A 21,314-nucleotide genomic window follows, 5' to 3' on the forward strand; every position below is an offset into this window, starting at 1 on the left:
TATATGCAGGAAACTGAGCGCAAGGGTTTCTGGGACTTGAAGTGTTGTGGCGGATCTCCATTTTGATCGCACCTTGCGGAACGGCAGTCATTTCACATGCTGAGTGATGGAATGTGGGGGGTTTCTTTTGTGTGTGTATATGTTTTCTCATTTATTTAAATCTTTCTTAAATTTATAGACAAATGTAAATATTAAATTTACTCTAAATGTTAAATCTCATGTAGGCCAACTCAACTTTTAGAATGACATCACTGACTTTTTTGGGATACTTCTTCTGCAGTGGTGGAAAGAGTACTGAAAATCATAAGTAAAAGTACCATTGCTTGCCTAAAATGTAGTGCAATACTAAAAGTATCTGTTGTAAATATTACACAAGAGTAGTGAGTATTAAACGTAACATTCTGTAGTCGATTCAGTTATTGCCCAGCAGGCACAGAACGTCATAAGACGTTAATATTAGGTTAGATTTAGGTTGTGATAACAGGTGACCAAAATTCAATGTTTAGCCAGTGTCTATGGATTTAGATTGTGCCAGAAAGTGACCAATCCTACATTGAGCCATCATCTTAAACAAACGTCATATTGACATCAAATACTGACATTTATTCATCAGCATATGGCAACCTAAATCATCATTTATCATTGATATTTGGTTGATTTTAGGTTGGACGTTGGATATTGGGATTCTGATGCTTTTAGGTTGGACATTGGGATTTTGATGTCAACCCGTTTTTTTCATTTCCAAACAAAATGCAATGTCCCCACGACGTTGGGGTATAACGTCAATCTGACGCCATGTTGACGTCTTGTGCCTGCTGGGTGTTTAAGGCTATTTCGGTCATCATACAGTAAACTATCATCTTCTCTTCAGTGACATGCATCTAAACGTCTCTGGATTATTGCGTGCAAAGATTTTGGACATTTTCTTGGACACTTTTAATGCTTCCAAAGAGTTTGCTGCATAAATCGCACATGTCTTGAGGTGGTTCAGTATGATATGATTTACCTTTGATTTGCTATGTGTGATTTGATTGGACAGGAATCACAAGACTACTCAGCCAATCCTCGTAAAATAAATAAATAGTGACTGTAGTTTGTACTCAAGGTAGAAGTTTTTTTTTTAAACTACTTAGTAAATTACAATTTCTGAGAAAAACTACTCAATTATAGTAGTTTGAGTCCTTGTAAATTTTTATTTTCACCTCTGCTCTTCTGTATGAAATGCATTATAATATCACTTTTTCTCTTCATTTCAAAAGAAAACCATGCACAACTGAATGACAAGAGAGGACACTTTTATTTGATAACAGCATTGCACATAATAAAGGCACATTTAAGTAGGCTTTTTACATAGGAAAAAATAAGGCTGAAGTGTGTTATTTGTTTATTGATAAAATACTTCCATCAAATCTTAATACACAGAAATAACAAGACCAATCAGCCACAGATGGCTTAACTGGCTAAACCCAAATTTGTTTTTTATTCTCTCTCTATTTTGACTCATGACAGATTGGGATGTTTTCTTGAAACACATTTTAATAAATAAATAAATACAAAATTTAAAATATAAATAAATGATGATACCTAAAATTAAAAAGTTTAATTTGGTGACAATGGGGGCACAACATTTTCACACTTCAGCTTTAAACAAACAATATGTACATAAATATGATGCTTTATACAGTAAACAGTGATGTCTTTTTAATAACAGTAGCAATACATGGCAACAGAGCTGTCGTAATGCGAGGGTTAATCCTCAAGTTGTTGTTTTTTTCATAGCAGCTTCAAATCTTACATTTGAGGTATCATTTACTTAACAATTAAAATGTTTGGTAATGTAATAATTAAAAAAGTACCTCTGTGATATTTCAACACTTTCAAATCGTAAGTTGTAAATGTTAATATTGTTAAATGAAGCTGAGCACACAAGTACTGTAAACGACAAACACGTTTTACTTATAAATCAAACCTTCCACAACTCTGATCAGAAATACATGTATGCTTTAAAAAGTCTCTTCGTCTTCAAAAAAAAAAAAAGTTTTTCTTCTGAAAGACTGAGGAAAAGATAGTCACAGCACTAAGCCACGTAAAGCCTTTACTGCTGAGGACATTTAGTCACCAATATTACATGTACTATAAAAGAAGGCAGTGTCTGCTCAAACTTTGTAAAATGATTTTCAATACAATGAAGGAAACAGTTCCAGACGCACTACAAAGCAGCTTTGTGTAAACATTAAAACACACTGTGGGGACTTTATAGTTGCAGCAAGTGGTAATGACTTTTAAAAATATACTGATAAGCATTTATGTTCAGCGTATAAAGGTCATCATTCTGACCTTTACAAATACATACACCACATCCCAGCAACAAATAAAAAAGGACCAAAAATCTAAATGCTCCATAATTTTTCCTAAAGAAAAAATTAAGCAATGTTTTTACAAAAAACATTCTGAAAACAGCATAAAGTAGGTCATCTTTAAAGGATGACACTGGCAAAACGGCATGACAAATAAGAGCACTTTGATGCTGACGAGAAATTACTCATTTTGCCACACAAGTAAAAACAACAACACTCATTTCACAAAATAGGACAATTGGAAAATGATCCAATTTAGCTGTTAAGCACATGAACATTTTTACATTTACTGTACAGTTCAATAGAGAGAACAATCCCTGTTACTAAAAAAGCCAAAAATATCAACAATAAATACACTTCTTCCTACTGGTACATAAATACATCAATCAATTTACAAAAATATACATTTACGAATATAAAATTACAGCTGTAACCCACTATCTTTTTTTCAGTTGTATCAACTTTATAAAATGAAGTACTACAAGGGCAGTCTTGAGCTCAAAACATTGACTAAATATACTCTCCAGAATCTCTCTGGCCTATTTTGAGTTGGTTCACACTGCACAAAAACCATACATAGGACTGACAGCATTTACAAGCAGCTAGTCTATTCAATACCATAGATGTGTGTACATAGATGCCTCTAGAAATCCACCATCTTGAAACAGTCAATGTGTCGTCACTTTTCAAGATGTGACAACAATGTGCAGCATCTAATTGTAAACTATGCATAGATTTTACTTACCAAATAAATATACAAACAATTCACATGTGAGATTGATCTGGTTTGTGTTTTTAAACTGTCAAAGGTCCAGTGAATTTAAAATAATGTGTTTTAGATGTTAGTATCAGTATGTTAGTCTTCAAGAATCTCTATAAGTGTTGATAGTTTGATATAAAACAGTGACAAAATTCCCATTTAGAAGATATAAACCTGATATAAGCATGTAAAGCTTGTAGTTTATCACCGCCTAAATGAATCAACATTTTTTTCACATCACCTCATATTTCAGTTTCTCATCAAATCTTGACCAATCAAATGCTTTCTAGTGTCTGACATGCCCCGCCCCTTCAAGACACTTCTCATTCGCTTTTCATTTGATGTGCTTGTGCTCAACCACTATCACTGCCATTGCTGTGATAAAACAAAACGCTATTGGCTGTTTTTTTAAGGGGAGGATCCACTTTATGCCCCGCCCTCTCTTCATTTTTAAGTTGAGAATACATCAAACCTTAAATAAAAAAAATGCACATTTCAAACCACTTCACAGGACCTTTACATTTATAATGTTAGCCCACTGAGTGTGTATTGTATTGTGTTGTGTTAATTAAACAATCATCAACAGAAATCTATTGCAGATAGTGAAGTTAATACTTGTGAACTGCGGTTGCAGATGCACTGTCACTGACAGAGTTTGTGCATTCCAGTCTGTTCTCATAAAAACAAGTGTTAATGAGGCATCTAATGTATATACATCTATGGTCATTATTTACATTGGTTTATATAGTAAATCTGTTTGTGCTAACGTGAAGCATAGGGACTCGTACTCAACACAACAGGGTGCTGGGTGGAAAAAGTGGACAGTAAAGTAAACTTTTGCCTTTGTTTATCCGCTTTGATATTTTACTGCAGTGTTGAACTCATGAGGCATCAGAGGACATTGTGCAATCAGTCACACTCACTACTAAGTCACACATTGTGCTATAGGAAGCCTAAAATGAGTGAATTTAGACATTCATGTTGCATCATGACTTAAAAATTAGGTTGGAAACACCCAATAAGATTTGTCCAGCCTGTCAGAACAAATCCTTCAAATAGCATGTTGAAAAATGACTGAATCCCGCTGAATGACCAGAAACAGGCCGAGACACTTTTGTGTAGCAGTTCTGACCTAGTTCTTGTGTGAGAAAAGTACATGGAGTACTAGATCATACCTTTTCAGACTGTAACCCAGAGGCACAGTCACTGTACCATTACACAAAAATACAGAGTTTGCCTATTGAATAAAAATGATTCGTGTAAACCATTATTTGAGGCAAACAAAATCGTAAGGTGCAAAAATGAAAGTGCCTGCAGCATTTTACAAAACCAGTTGTAAAGTGGCTGCCATACCAATCCAGTTGCTGCTCTTAAGGTGTGGCTCCCTCATTCTCACTACCATCTTCAGCAAGGTAAATCGGCTTCTTTCCCTGAAGGATGGGCTCAAATTTCTGAGGAGAATTGTTTTTGCCCTCAGAGCTGTGACGTATCCCATACGCAAAATAAATAAGGAAACCTATAAGAGACATAGTTATATAGTTAAACCTTCAAATGTAACACTACAAAATACTGAAGAGATATTCTAATTATTAGTATATAATTACACTACTATTTAAATAAAATAGATGACTACATGTATTAGATAATAAATACGATAAAATGCTATACCGTGAAGCAATAATATATTTAATTATACTCTTTTATTTTTTAAATGTTCCAGTCTTCAGTCTCACTGTCTGAAATCACTCTAATATGACGATTTGCAGTTCAAGAAAGATTTTTTTAGAAAAAAAAAAGTATTTTGATTTGAAAACAGCCAACTGTTTGAAATATTTCACAAATTACAAAATTAGAAAAGTTCTCACTATCACTTCAATCATTTTAATTTCCTCACATGTTAACAGTAAAACAATCTAATAAGCTAAATTTGCAAGTACCCAAACCTATGATGAAAACAATTCAATATGCATTAACTAGGGGTGTAACGGATGACTGTTGATCTGTGATCACGTACGGATCACAACTCACAGTTCGGAACGCACGTGACCCGCGAATTCATAACTTTTTGTGAATTCATAGGTTATAACGATCGCAGAGAGATCGCCTCCCGCATCATTCAAATCACGTGCATGAAAGCATTTTGTCTTCCCTGTAAAATATAGGTATGTTCAACCACAACTTTTTTAGTCATCATTATGCTTTCGTAGGGTATCAATTAAAGGTGTTTTCTGTCACTGTTTGTTTAGACTGCATTAGTGCATTCAAAGTAAATCTGCACAAAACATTAAAAGATTGTGATCTCAGTTCAAACCCGCGTAACATGGGCGATAAATCATAATGATTTGCATGTTTATTAATCCTTCAAGGCGCTTCAATAAAACCTGCGTTTAATCGAGAAAGATTCAGTTTTTTTACACTTATTCAGTTAGTTACAAACAATTAAATAATACAGAAGTACTGGGAGAACAGTTTATGGTTCAGATATAAACACTTATGTGTTTATCAGTGTTTAATGGAACTTGACTCTGATGAAAGGTGTAGCGATTACATTGTTTAACCAATAAGGGGTGACAAAAAAAGTCAAAAATTATATCGCTGAATAGGTTTTCAAAAATGATCCACCTATAATGAAACATGAAGTTTAATGTGTGAATTGTTGAATCACTAATTGAAAATAAAATTGATATGTTGTACAAGATGTTAGATTTTTATATTTAGCATTCTCAGCAACAGTAGCGAAGATAATTTTTCCTATTAAATATTTTTCTATTTTTTCTAACAGCTCTTAATTTTCTTATTTTTATTCAAATTACAGGTTCTCAGTTCTGTTAACACCAATGGTTTTTAAAGTAATATTTTTGTATAGATGCAAAGCAAATGACATTTGTCTTCTCCCTTTTTTGCTAATCCGAAAAATGATCCGTTCCGTGACTCAAAAACCATAGTGTGATCCGAACTGTGAGATTTGTGATCCGTCACACCACTAGCATTAACTCACCAATTGCCATCCATACTGCAAAACGAATCCACGTCGCTCCACTCATTTGCATCATGAGGTAAATATTTACAAAGATGCTGATCAATGGGAGAATGGGAAGCAAAGGGACCTACAAAATGCAGAGAGAGGTTACTATAACCACCTAAAGATTGTTGATTTTACAAAGCTCCACATTTAAGTCTGTACCTTGAAAGTGAGAGCCTCTTTGCTCTGGGGCTGGCGCCAAATGACGACGATGCAGACAGTGGACAGAACCGACAGGAGAACAACCAAACAGATAAAAAGAGGGTGACCCATAGCCACCTGCTCCAAGCACACCGACAGCACCAAACACAGCAGCGTGAACAACACGGCTGAGGAGCAGAAGAGAACCATTACTCTTTTCACTTTCTGAACAACGTTTTAAAGTCTCAATTTTAATTCTAGGTTTCAGAAAAAGACTGATTTAATGAAATGCTTACATATGGTGCCGCACGCAGAGTAAACAATGATGCCTGAAATCTTGGTGGGTACATCACATATGGGCTGCACAAGCATCCTTATGGAAAACCTTTTTTTAAGAGGTATCGTCTCCATATCCTGACTGTACTCATCTCCACTGTCCACATCCATGACTGCTTTAGCCTCCAGCCTCTGGAGCTCCACAGGCTTCACATCTGCACCGCTGGACCCAAGCCTGCTCGGCTGATACCTGTGGATTAAACAATAATAATCTTAAATTTTGAAACAAAAACATTCATGTTTTTAAGGAAATCATAAGTAATAAGACTGCACTTATTTGTTAAAAATAATAGTACAATTGTGAAGTAAATATTAGCAAGTTAGCAAAAGAAAAATTCTTGTTTTGAGAAATAAAATGCTAAGACTTTCCCTAAAACAAGAAAAATAATCTGCCAATGGGGTAAGCAAAATAATTTTGTTTTTCATTTTGACATAAGACTATTTTGCTAACCCTATTGTGAGATAGTTTTGCCTGTTTTACTGAAATACTCACTTAATTTCGACATATCATTTCCGAAAACAAGACTATTTGTTTTGCTTGTCTAGTATAAGCTTCTTGATTTAAGAATTTTTAGACATTTGGACTAGAAAAAAGACAAAAATAAATAGGAAGAGCATGTTTTGCAGTGTATTATTCCGATTTTAAATGCCTATTATATTTTAATGTATGTTAATGCATTGTGATAGATGCTGTATTTTTATAAGACACTGCATTCTTAAATGTTACATGATCCTTCAGAAATCATTCTAAAATGCTCATTTGATAATTAAAACATGCATTGGTCGTCATATTAATATAACGCTCTATAATAGTTAGATAGAAATGCTTAATCCGGTCATGTAAAATATTTTTTTTCTGAGTTGTGCTTAAAGTTCCTTGTCAGGGTTTTTATTGACTCTTTTGTAATTGACGTGGACCATCTCTCATATCATTTGTTAGTTTTTTCTTTATGGTTAATAATATGACCTTCACAGAACCTTTAAAATTACATAAAAATAAAACCATTTTTATATAACTATTTTAGATATTTCTGTCATTTACTCTATGTCTAACAGTTTAACAGGCTAGTTTTTTCCTTTCTTTCTTTTTTTTTTACAAATATTTCTTTTAGTCGTGTATTTGTTTCTTATATTCTTTGAATGGACTCTGTGGCTATTATTTTAAAACAATAATAAAATTTCATTAAAAAAAAAAAGTAATCCAAAGTACCTAAAGTAAACCAATAGCCTAGCGGTTAGTGCGTCAACATATAGCACCAAGGTGCTTACGGTAACCCGAGTTCAATTCCAGGCTTGAAGTCCTTTGCCGATCCTTCCTCTATCTCTGCTTCCCACACTTTCCTGTCTGTATAATCTCCACTATCCTATACCACTAAAGGTGAAAACCCTAAAAAAAAATTATTAAAAAAAATAAATAAAAAAGATAAATAAAAAATAATAAATCTCTAGAGGTGAATGTCATAAAATTTGGCAAAGCTATTCTACAAATACAGATTCAGCAGCAAACTAACACTCTACAAAGAGAGTCGATTCTTTTATAGATCCATTTAAGATATTTTGCTTTTGAAGTGGAGACCTGTGATCTGGAAAACTGAAAGACTTAAACTTGACAGTTGAGCTATTTATCGACACACTGACCACCAGGCAATTGGTGCCAAAAAAGAGGGTATATTCTATTCTAGCCCAAACTTTTAAAAAGGACAGTACTGTACATATACACACACCGAAGAATAAGAACACACACAGCCACCAGAGTGTATGCCAGCAGGGTCCCAATCGACATCAAGTCTACCAAAGCATCGAGATCAAACAGGAAGGCCATCAGAGCTACAGCGAAGGAGAATTTTAATTAAAATAATCATCTCTTGACATTAATTGCATGAACAAATTAATAATAGTGCAGTCTTACCTGCTACAATACCAGACACAAGTGTTGCCAGGGCAGGAGTTTTGGTTTTCTTATGCATCCGAGAGAGAAATCGAAAAAGCAGACCATCTTCAGCCATGGCATAAATCACACGAGGCATAGGGAACATGGAGCCCAGCAAGCTGAAAAACAACAAAAAGAGACCCTTATTTTCAGCACTTTATATGATTAAGATCAATAAAGCAGTTGTGGAAATACAAGAGTGTCATTGTTTAGCTGTAATCAATAACATTTTCAGTTTAATAATGAAGTAAAATTCATATAATATAATACAAGTATAAGTGTAGATGTTACTGCTGATTAGGGATGTAACGATTCACGGTGAGACGGTTGAAAATCGATTCAAATATGTGATGGTTCAACCTGGTTGAAATGTTGAATGAATCGCAATACATGTTTTGAACTGAGGGGCGCTGTGTTTGCTTTACCACTCTTGCTTTAAAAAAATTTAACGGCTCTTTACTTAAATTTGTTTCAAATCATTTTGTTTAAAAATCGGTACTAAATTATGAATCATGTGATTAGTATAGTAAATCGTATGGAATCGTGAGTAAGGTGAATTGTTACATCCCTACAGCTAATTATTTATTTATTGCCACATCAACAATTTTTGGCTATTTTATGGTGAGATCAATATACATAAAAACATTACATGATAAGAACAACTTAATATTTCAATGAAAGATTATACGCAAACAAATATATAAATAGAAATAAATAAAAATTAGAAAATTAATAAAAAAATATATCAAAATTAAAATATGATTTTTTTAATGCAATATTTATTCAATGATTATTAAGTGTCTTTTAAATAAAAAGAAAACTAAAGTTGACAATAGAGAGGAAAACACACTTTTATAAAGAAATTGAAACAGTTGAAGACCTTTAGGTTTTTAAGATGTGTAAAACGCAGAATCACGGAATAAAAATCAATATCTTAGCCATATTTTTGGCAAACTTTTGATGAATAGATCAATATTAGTTCTATAAATTTAAACAAAAATGTAATGTAAACTGTGAATATTAAAATAAAAAAAATTTGATATAAAATACTATATTCAAATCTGCATGTCTTTGGGAAAAGCAGTTTTGTTTCCTACACACATAATCAATCACTAATGATGCTGTTTTAAGTGCATGAATCAGTAAATTTTATCTTCAGATCCTCTCTAACAGTTATTTTACAACACAAAAACAACTGTCATATTAGGCTCATATAACATACCTGGTGGAAAGGGCGCACAAAGAACCCACGGACACAATATAGCGAGCAGGGCCCCAGCCCACATAATCAAAGGCCTGAGGTAGTGGGCTGTGCTTGTCCAGCATGTAATAGGGCATCATGAGCGTAAGAGCTGCGGACACTCCGAAGTAGGCAAAAAAGCAGATGAGCAAAGAAGCCACAATGCCAATCGGGATGGAACGCATGGGGTTTTTGGCCTCCTCACCTGTGACATCAAATGAGCTGAGGTAAGACTGATTATAATAGTAGGACATGCTAGTTTTACTGAAGGCATTTTGCTGAACCTACTTGTGGTTGCAATGCAGTCAAAACCCACAAATGCATAGAAGCAGGTAGCAGCGCCACTGAGGACTCCGTTCAAGCCAAACGGAGCAAAGCCACCCGAACCGAACTCCTTTTCAATTTTCCTAAGAAGCACGAGAGATTAAAATGTTACATTTAAGGACAACTCTTAATATACAGTCTTTTATCATTTAAAAAAAAAAACATTTACAAGTTATTATCTGCTGCCTCTTCAGGTTATAGGAACAACAAATAATAACTCTACTTCTGGTTGATCATTTGCTATCAGAAGTGGCTTGAAAGGCAAAGGCCTCTAGTTTATGCTTATTTTACCAAAATAAAATATGATTGTGCCTTGATTTTTAAGTATTTAATTAGGACAGTAAGGTCTGACTTTGCTCAGAAAAAAGTCTTGTTACTTAACAGAACTAATGTTCAATATAGGATATAAAGTCATGGTGCAGTGGAAAATAATTGATATTGATATTGTGTATGACTCCTATGAGCTTGGAGGACTGCATCCATACATCTCTGCAATGACTCAAATGTCCTACTAAAAAGTCATCTGGAATGGCAAAGAAAACATTCTTGCAGGACTCCCAGAGTTCGTTAAGTATCTTTGGATTCATCTTTAATGCCTCCTCCTTTATGTTACCCCAGACATGCTCAATAACGTTTATATCTGGTGACTGGGCTGGCCAATCCTGGAGCACCTTGACCTTCTTTGCTTTTAGGAACTTTGATGTGGAGGCTGAGGTATGAGAAGGAGCGCTATCCTGCTAAAGAATTTACCCGCTCCTGTGGTTTGTAATGTAATGGGCAGCACAAATGTCTTGATACCTCAGACTGTTGATGTTGTCATTTTGAAATTGTTTGCATAAAATTAAAAAGATATTTGCAGGCATGTTTATATAGTATTATTATAACGTTTGACATATATACAGGTATATTATATTTCAATTTACATATACGTTGTATTATATATTATATATCTAAATATAAATAAACATTTTCTCAAATATTTGCATGCATGTGCGTATTCATATATACCCAATAAAATATAAATACATACATAAAATTATATTAAAACACACCTTTATTTTGCATGTGATTAATCGTGAAACAGCACTAATACACACACACACACACACACACACACACACACACACACACACACACACACACACACACACACACACACACACATCTTTTCAATACTTTAATAATAATAATGATGATGATGTACACGCATATATGAAAGTTGATGCAGTGTAACTTACTGTGCTCCAGTTATGTTGGTCCTGTTAATGTAATCCTCCACAGTGAGGTTCCAGTTGGCAGTGTCGCCTTTCACAAAGCCTGATATGATGACAAATGTCAAAACCACCAGGTTGATTCCTGTGAAGATCTTGTTGACAAGTGCAGACTCACTCACTCCAAATGCCAATAGTCCTGTAGAGTGGGAGGTGAAAGGTAGCAATTTCACACCATTAATGGTCATTTGCACGGCAATGGGGAAAGGAAAGTGTGAGTTACAGTCTTTTGACTAATGCATGCGGCGCTGAAGCATAAAACTTTCAATTATAGTTGCTGTAGTAAAACCAAAGAAACCTTTGTTTCTCTTTGGGCTCACTTGTCAGAAAAGCACAAAAGCCAGGTGTCTGATAGAAAGTGGAGTCTACAAGAATCATTCCAGAACAAAGATACACAATCTTCAACTTAAATAATGGAATTTTTGGAAACACATTATGTCTGCTATGAATGAGCTAGACACTATTAACCATTTTCCACAACTTTTTTAGGGTAGGGTTCATGTGCACTGACTTTTTCTGATGTAATATCATGAAATAAACATACAAAAATAACATACGAATGCAAAAGGAGACCATGCGAAGCAATTCTGGGAGCTGCAGCTTTAGCTTCAGCCGCAAAACTACACAGAATACTGTGGGTTTAGTTTTCAGCGAATCGTCCCCTAATGTTTCAGGATGAGATCAGAGGCTCAGAGTCGGTGGTCTTAAGTTGCGGTTTCAATTTATTCAATCCGATAAGAGTCTACACTACAAAAGTAATCTGGTGAAATGCACTTTCTCTAAATGCCTTTGATGAACAAATGAACAAATTCAAAACATTTGGCCCCCAACTACCCGTCATCAAATTGTGATCGGACTGCTGAAAATTAAATCTCGATAAGAGTTGTAAACAGGGTCTTAAACAGAAACAAAAGGGTTCTCACCAGTGAGCAACATGACTAGGATCAGGGCAAACACATCTGGATATTTTGCCAACACATTTTGAGTGTCTGGAAAGGACATGAAGGCTTTGAAGAAAGTGGAGATCTTTTGTGCCAACAGGCTGTCGAAAGTGGCGCTCCAAGCTCGTGCCACACTAGCTGTGCCTTTAAAAAATGAGAAAAAAAATATCATATGACACTATTAGCAGATGCAAAAGACTTCAGAACATCCAGTTGTTGTGTTAAACTTAAGCAGACACTCCAAAGCCCCTTAGACCAGAGGAGTAAACACTTCAAACCATTTCAAAACCACTTCAGCTCATTTGTGATCAGATATAATTGGTCTTGGCATTCGGAATTAACACTTGGGAGATGATTAATGAGTATATTCGGATTCAAAAGGGAAAAAGTCCTTTTAGCCTAAACAACACTTAAATGTAGAGCTGTGCGATATGACAATATATATTGTATAGACAAATCATTTCATGTTATACTCTATCGATTATTTTGTGGTGCCACAAAATAAGGCAGTGCATTTAAAGCTCATCAGGCTCTGGATGCGTTTGATGCTCATTAGGCTCTGCACTGCATTTAAATCTCACCAGGCTCTGCACTTCATTTGAAGCTCATTTCAATAATTAATTGAATTACATCATTTGTTTCCTAAAAAATCCAAAATAATAAGCAAAAGATGTTCATTATGTGCTTGGCCCCGTAATCGCTGCTTGCAGCTATATTTCTTTACCTATATCCGTTATTTTTGTGTTGTATAGTGTTTCTTATTATGTTGTGTGAATAAAAACTTCTTCGAGAGCCTTGATATTTATTTAATACTTTAATTAAACATTTGTCCACACTGCAGTTCTGAATAAAGTGAAAAAAAATCAGAGTACATACTTTAAAATGTTAGAAAAAAATAGTAGTCGTTTACATGTGATCAATGTAGATCTGTTTCTGCAGATTTCCTCAAGTCTAATTTAAGATTTTTTGGTCAGCCATTAAAAATGAAATTTTAGGCTTCTTGTGCGCTCACACTGAAGGCAGTGAGAGTGTCCAAGTCCGCTCTGACAACAACACTGTATGCTTTCACAGCTCCGGCAACGAGAGCGTCAAAATTCACTACATTAACCTCATATTAAAAGGAGCCATTACAGCATATTAGCAAATCACTTACATACCCGCATAAAAATGTGCTTTCTCGTGTGAAAATGTTGTACTCCTTTTATGAAATTCATTTAATCCAGTTTCACAAAATCCACCTGTGGCGTGGCTTTGCTCCACTTATCCAATATTTTTCATATGTCTGAAATACTCTGAAGCAGCAATACTGTTTTGTACTGTCATTAGTTAGCGTAAGATTCCCGTAAAAATAATAAAAAAAAACATTTATAACATTAATGCATCAGTAAGTCGCCAGTAACTTTTTTTCAGTCCCTGTAAAAAAAAATCATACATAATTGGAAATCCGTCAACTGCATTACTAAAACCCTTGAGAACAACTCAACAAGGAAGTAAAGTTAACAGGGCTATGTTCTCTGGATTCCTTTAAAGCAGTGGACTTTACACCATGATTTTATATAAAATACATTTTAATGTGCCATGTGACTAAAAATTGGCCATAAACGAATATTCAATCAATTCAAAAGAGTAGCAGCTTGGACCAGGAAATAGTATATACGTCACCTATACGTCATGACTTAACAAGCGGATTGAATGCCGTCGAACTGCATCATAGCTCATTACCATAAAGTTGACTTGATTTCAACTTGACGCCCTCATTGAAAATTAATGACTTCCGACTACTCTGACTTTCACGCTGCCTTCAGTGTGAACGCACTGTTACACAGGGGTTAAGATTTTTTCTAATGGCCCGGTATTATGAGGAATCATGTTTTTTTTTTTTAATTTGGGGAATTTGCTGTAAAAATGTCTAATAGCTGTTGTGAATTGTATCTCTTTACAGTGAAAAAAGTTTTATAAAAAAATAAGGTTAAATAACTGTTGGTCATTGGATAGACGTCAGCCTAAATTGAGTAGCTTTAATTGGACAAAGCAAAATAAAGACCTGTTAAAAACGATTTAAAACCTACAAACCAATGTCAGTGAATTTAAGACTTTAAGGTCTAAAATTTAGGTTTTGAAACTGAAGACATTTTAGTGATGGAAATATGAGATGACTTATATGATGATGTGAGATATTTATCACATTGCCCAGCCCTCCTTACAGAACATGTTAGTAAAATACTTTCCAAAGATAACATCTACACACTTACCAATCACATAAGAAAGAATGAGGTTCCATCCCGTTATGAAGGCCCATATTTCCCCTACTGTCACGTAGCTGTACACGTAAGCAGATCCAGTCTTGGGAACTCGTGCACCGAATTCAGCGTAGCACAGGCCAGCGAGGACTGAAGACAAGGCTGCAATGAGGAAAGAGAGCACAATGGCAGGTCCAGCCTTTTCTCGGGCCACTTCACCAGCCAGGACGTAAACCCCTGCGCCCAGCGTCGCCCCCACACCGAGGGCTATGAGGTCTAAAGTGGTGAGGCATCGAGCGAAGTGGCTTTCCACTGGAGAGTCATCCAGCACACGACGCCTCAGCAGCATCTTCCCAAAGGAGGCCAGTTTATTCTTGGTCATGATGGATGATGATGTTGAAGAGACCGGGATAAAGATGAAGGCACTAAAGGAGAGAGAAAACCAAAAAAAATTTTGAAAACATAATCCAATATTTACTTCTTTATTAAAATGAGAGTGGAAAATATCCAAAAGGGACAAATTTAGTAACAGCTATCTTGTATCACCTGTTATTAATTTGTGTTAATATCGTTATATTGTGTGTACATGCAATAAAATTATTATATATACAGTTGAAGTCAGAATTATTAGCCCCCCTTTTAATTTTTTTTTTCAGAACAAGGAAATTTTTCTTACTGTTCTCCTGTTATGAGAAAGTCTTATTTGTTTTATTTTGGCTAGATTAAAAGCAGTTTTTAATTTTTTAAAACCCATTTTAAGGTCAAAATTATTAGCCCCTTTAAGCTAACTTTTTTTCGATAGTCTACAGAACAAACCATCAATACACAATAACATGCCTAATTACACTAACCTGCCTAGTTACCCTTTTTAACCTAGTTAAGCCTTTAAATGTCACTTTAAGCTGCATAGAAGCGCCTTGAAAAATATCTAGTCAAATATTATTTACTTTCATCAGAGCAAAAATTAAATAAATCAGTTATTAGAAGTAATTTATTAAAATTATTATGTTTAGACATGTTTTGAAAAAAATCTTTTCTCCATTAAACAGAAAACAGGGAAAAAATAAACATGGGGGCTAATAATTCTGACTTCAACTGTATATATAGCTTTCCCATGCGGTCCCCCATCCAGATATTGACCGGGTGCAGCCCTGCTTAGCTTCAGTGGTGACCATGTGAGAGTTGGAGAGAGCTAGCTGCCGACATGTTAGTACACTTGTTCTTAAAAATGAATAAAGACAGTGTTTAAACAAACAAATTAACAGCTTGCATTAAAAGCAAACCATTAAAAACATTCAGAATTAAAGACTGTGGGCTTTATTTTAATGACCTAGGCTCAAAGTCTAAAGCACATGGCGCAAAAGCATTAAGAGCGTGTCTGAATCTACTTTTGCTATTTTAAGGACAGAAAAATATGCTCTGATCCCAAGCACATGGTCTAGCATATTCTCCAAATGAGTTATAGGTGTGTTTTGAGCATATTTTGCTTTAAACCAATCTGAGCCTCTTCTCCCATTCCCTTTAAGAGCAAGTTGTGTCCCGCCATGGCACATTGCTATTTACATGGTGGACTTTGTAAGTGGAAAAATTAAATGCTTCCGTAGAGAGAAAACCGTTAAACAGATCATCTGAAGCGTGAGGATAAAGAACGACACTTCTATTCGACCCCTTCGATACTTTCTCTATATTTTACTTTTACTTCTTTACTTTCGTGGATTAAGAAACGGTGTTGTACACACTCCACTGAAGACATCTATTAGTCTACATATTTAACTTAGTTTGTTAAGCGCAAAGATTTGTTTCAGTTCTAAATTCCAGCAAACAAATAATAATGAAGTGTGGTAAAAAATCGTTATAACCAAACACTCGTTCTATTCTTATGCAGCATATAGTGATGCATACATCTCCAAAACCCAACAGGTGGACAAATCTAAACTTGTTTGTATTAAAACAAATAAAAATCTGCATATAATAAATAATACTGCCAATAATAATAAAATTATAATAACAATTTAAATTTGCATAAATAAACTGAAAAAAGGCCCAAAGATGAAGTGGAGGTAGTGGATTTTATTTTTATGTAGTAAATAATCATTTTTGTAACATTTTAATCCTTTAATTTGTTTTCATATTTAAAGATATTTGCATATTGCTGTACATCCTGTGTGTGTTAAGCAATGTGCAAGCATTTGAACCTGCAAAGACTCATTACTAATGTGCTCTGCACTGGACTTTGGACTAGCTTTCAGTTGATCAGTGGTCTATTTCAGTTTCACAAAATGGTAACGCTCCAACAATGCGCCTTCACACACCTCCTTTTTAGACCGGAACACAGATGAGTCCACAAAGTGGTGCAAAATGTAAAAATTAGGGTTGCGCTGGTCTGAAAATAACAACAAATAGCACCCAACACATCTTGCACCAAGTGTATGATAGAGCCCAATTTCTTTAGAAAAATGCGAAGAAAAACAGTGGGCAGGTAACTGTTCTGTATATCATATTGCATACGCAATTAATCATTCAACATTTTGAATAAATAATTCTGAAAGGGATTTAATTACTTGGTCATTATAGTTGGGGTGGACATTTTAATTCACGTTGAAATGCTATGATTATAACATTAATAGTTATTATCCTTGATGTGAACAGCCCTTCAGACAAGTTATTGCATGTAAAGGGCAAAAATAAGGGTGTCTGTTTCCCATCACACCCACAGACACAGACAGAGCGTTCACTTAGCACATTATGAACAACTTATTTGACCACAGGGCAGCTCAATCCATCAGGAGAATTAAAAAGATTCGTATCTAAGAGCTTTTTATTGCCCTTTCAATACAGACACATAATTCATAAAGCACAACAGCTCTAAAGCCCAGCTAAAGATCGGTGACGTTGGTGTGTGGACAGAAACAATTTTCAGGCAAGACCAAAGCGATTCATCACAATTTACAGGCTGGATGAAAAGAGCAGGCTGAGTGAAACGGAGTATGTACTGAGGGTAAAATATTAGAGCAATGCTAATTCAGATTAGTGAGTATTTCCAAAAGGTCAGCCACAGTATTTGAACACAACATTTAGGTAACACCAATATTAGCAATAATGAGCTGCAGAACCATCACACGCTTTTTTAAGAAAATAGATCGCTCGCAGGGAAGGTTTTCTAGAGTGGTTTCTGTCTGGTAGCTTGAGTAGTCATACATGTTTCATCAGATCCTGTGTATAGCACTAACCAGTAAAGCAAACCTGGGCCTGCTTACATGGCAAACCGTGGAAACATTTCAATCCTTCTCATCAAAAATAAAAATTCTGTCATCATCTACTCACCATCACCTTGTTTCAAAGAGTTTTATTTCTGTTGAACACAAAAGAAGATATTTTGTAGATTTTTTAACATCAGGACCTCCATCATTCTTCAAAATATCTTCTTTTGAGATTGTTTGGGTTGGGTGTGAAACCACTCGAGGGTGAGCAATTTGTGTTTTCGGATTACCTATTCCTGTAGGCATTTTAACGTAAAATTCAAAACATTTCCTCAAACATAATACCTAAAAACAAAGAACAAGGATGCTTTTATATTTTTCTGATTACGTCGGGTTTACTCTTTACGATTAAGATCACAGAAAATATTTACTTCCTCTCATGGGTGTTGCATAAAGGTATTAACATTTACTTCATAACAAAGCAAACAGAAAATCTAGTACGTGAAAACGTTGTTTAATCTGTTAAATAGTGGCTTATTATCACACTAAAACAGTCTGATAGTTATCACTAAGCCCATGTAAAGCACTGCCTTTGGACATTGATGTCATTGAACAATCATTAGTGTAGGGGATTCATTATTCATTATTTTCCAGTACATCAGACTGGGAGATGTTATGTTAAATAACACCTCCTGGAAGAGGAAACAGCAGCAGTCATGCAGTTGATGTGGTCCTGCCCTAAACATTCCTCTGCCATGAGCGATTAACCAGAAAAAAACATTTCAAAGATTAAATAAACTAGCTACTATAACAGGTTGGATGTGATCCATTCACAGGTAGCATGAACAGGATTGTCTGCTTCACTCAATTGAAAGCTTACTGGTTTGAGAGTCTCATTTAAAAGTTTAAGATGATGACTAAATGCCCATGTTTTTCTTTTCTTTTTTACTTAAGTGACAATTTAATTGGGGCTTAGCAATATTTCTGTGCTCTTTGTGAAAGAGAAATATTGACCTGAAAATACTATTGGTGTTGGTATTTAGAGATTACTATTAACATGGAATGCACATGCAGCACCTGTCATAACACACCTATATTTACATGAATGAGATTTCATAATGTCTTTCTGACACCACACTCACAGATCAGTCTTTTTTTAAACAATGATATTTTTTTTGCTAAACATCACAGGATATTTGTTCAGCCTATGATGATTTATTCATTAACTCATTCTGAGCTCAATGATGATCTAAGTCTATTTTATTTAGGGCTAAAATATAGTAAAAACAGGGAGCAGAGATTGAAATTCAGTACATTTTAAGACCTTTTTAAGACTCTGCATACATTTTAAGACCTCATCACCACTTCAGGTTTCAACCAGTAAAATTGGCGACATTTTAAATTGCAATATATTTACTGACTGTTAATACTGATTGCAAGAAACTAATCCTAAACTAAAACTGTATTTATATACTGAATAAAAATGTTAATCCGGCCTTTACAACAGCAGGAATAAGTGTTTATCTGGTTTACTGCAGAAAACGAAGCCGTGTGATGTCTAATTTAGCAGAATTTGTTTGATTTCATAAACTACACAGCAAACTTATATACAAAATTCAGGCAAGCTTTAGCATACTGATATAAAATTTAATATATTTTAAAATAGCATTTAAGACTTTTTAATAATTTTTAAAGGGCCTTAAATTTCTTTAAATTAATTTATCAATTTTTAGGACCCCGCGGACACCCTGTAATAACTACAGGCAACAACAACAACTAAAGTTTTTTATGCACCTGCCAGTTTTGCTGTTTTACAGATGGATATTCAACCATAATTTGCCTGGTTATATACACAGTAATTTAATGTACATAAATGCTTTTATTTTCCTGAACATTCGCACAATTTCAAAAATTGTGGGGATTAAAGAGATTCCCCAAATTCCTCACTGTAAAAACTCTTTACTCGTGTGTCACAAAGATTAAACAAGAATTTTCAACAGGGCTTCAGATATTTATGCAAGAAATTATATTTATGTGAAAAAGTACGTAACGTTATATTTAAACGTAATATTATTACTGGAGTATGGTATTAGTTATTTGTACAGGTATTGATAGTTTTTTTTAGACAATTGACCTATAATGTCATGCTTGAAATCATGTTCACATAAAGAAGAACTGACACGTTACCTGAGACAAGTTTATTTCATTTTGAAAAAATAGCGTATCAGTGTAAATATATTCCTTTTAAAACATTCTAAATGTCAATGACATATTTTTATTTCTCCAGTCTTATTAAAATAAAAGCGGCAATAACGTTAAATAAATAACTATAAACAAGCGTACATTTATAATCAGTATCTACAAGCACGCGCGCCATTTCTACCACGAGGAAGATGATAAACATACGGGATTTCCGCTTCACAGTCAACGTTAACGAATCGCTTAATACAAAACCCCTTACCCAGACCGTTCAGTTTATAAATATTTCTTACATCTTTACCTCAGACATTTGACGACTTAGAAGGAACTGTTAGGAGAATGAAGGTTAAAGACCTTACCCTCTACTGAGATGATGTGCTGAAGATCCAGCGGCTCGCACGCAGACAGACAGCAGACACGCTGAGCAGCGTTCACGGAGCAGACGAGAGAAATGAGCAACAGAGCAGGACATGCGATACTAAAGTCACCCGGAAATACCAACCTTTTAAGGAAAATACTTTATTTTCCCCCCATGGGTAGGGTTACTCTGACGTCAAGAACAATGCCCATTGTAGAGAAACGTGTTCCATTGAACTAAACTAGTTTGCATTTGTTCTCATGTATATTCATTGTTTTTTTAAGTTAATATTTTTTTACAGATTAAAACTGTAAAGAACAACCATTTGTAATTTGTATTTATTAATACATCATTACATAAAACGTGTGCTCAAGATTTCAGATTATAAAACTCTGAATAGGAGCAATTCAGCGTTATGGATGTGACATTTTCAGTAAAAACTAAACATAAACACACAAAGTATATTAACATTATATTGAAATATCCAATAATATCCTGTTATTTTCCAAAAGAATCAACCAAAGTTATGGGATCAGAAAAATATTAATCTGTAAACTTTTTTTATATTTTAAATTAGGAAAATAAACATATGTTATGGATATGACTTTGTGAGTTCCCTTGAAACAACATACTCCATAGAAATTAAAGGGTTGTCTTGATACCATTAATTCATGTCATTATACTATACCAGCTAAAGTATCGCGATACCAAGCAGTATTGTAATACTGTAATTCATAACTCAAATTCTTGAAATAAAGAAAAAATTCAGAAATACTATATTTTATGTTATAATAGGCCTACATGAATGTAAATAATAATTCCATTATTATTGAAAAAAGTGTTTGCACGTCTCTTCGGCTAAAATGTATTCATGCCAACAAAGAAATACATTCAAATAAAAAACTAATTATTCCAAATGAAACTGGCTACAAAAAAAGCATTTTTCAATGTTTCCTGTTGCTGTTTTGGGTTTTTCATCCAATGTCTTTCAGTCT

General features: G+C 34.5%; 1 protein-coding gene across 1 annotated transcript; it reads right to left on the bottom strand.

Annotated features, from left to right (window-relative positions):
* Positions 1–1,278: 1,278 nt before the first annotated feature.
* On the bottom strand, positions 1,279–20,451 carry slc7a3b (solute carrier family 7 member 3b). Its single transcript, XM_001342926.9, has 12 exons — positions 20,321–20,451; positions 14,575–14,987; positions 12,305–12,466; positions 11,349–11,520; positions 10,075–10,193; positions 9,769–9,991; positions 8,526–8,665; positions 8,341–8,443; positions 6,577–6,806; positions 6,302–6,468; positions 6,116–6,224; positions 1,279–4,633 (listed from the first exon to the last, which is right to left on the bottom strand). The coding sequence occupies exons 1-12, from the start codon at positions 20,431–20,433 to the stop codon at positions 4,488–4,490; spliced, it is 2,097 nt and encodes a 698-aa protein (XP_001342962.3). The 5' UTR covers positions 20,434–20,451; the 3' UTR covers positions 1,279–4,487.
* Positions 20,452–21,314: the final 863 nt, after the last annotated feature.

Source organism: Danio rerio, chromosome 14, assembly GCF_049306965.1.
Source record: "Danio rerio strain Tuebingen ecotype United States chromosome 14, GRCz12tu, whole genome shotgun sequence".
Classification (NCBI taxonomy): domain Eukaryota; kingdom Metazoa; phylum Chordata; class Actinopteri; order Cypriniformes; family Danionidae; genus Danio; species Danio rerio.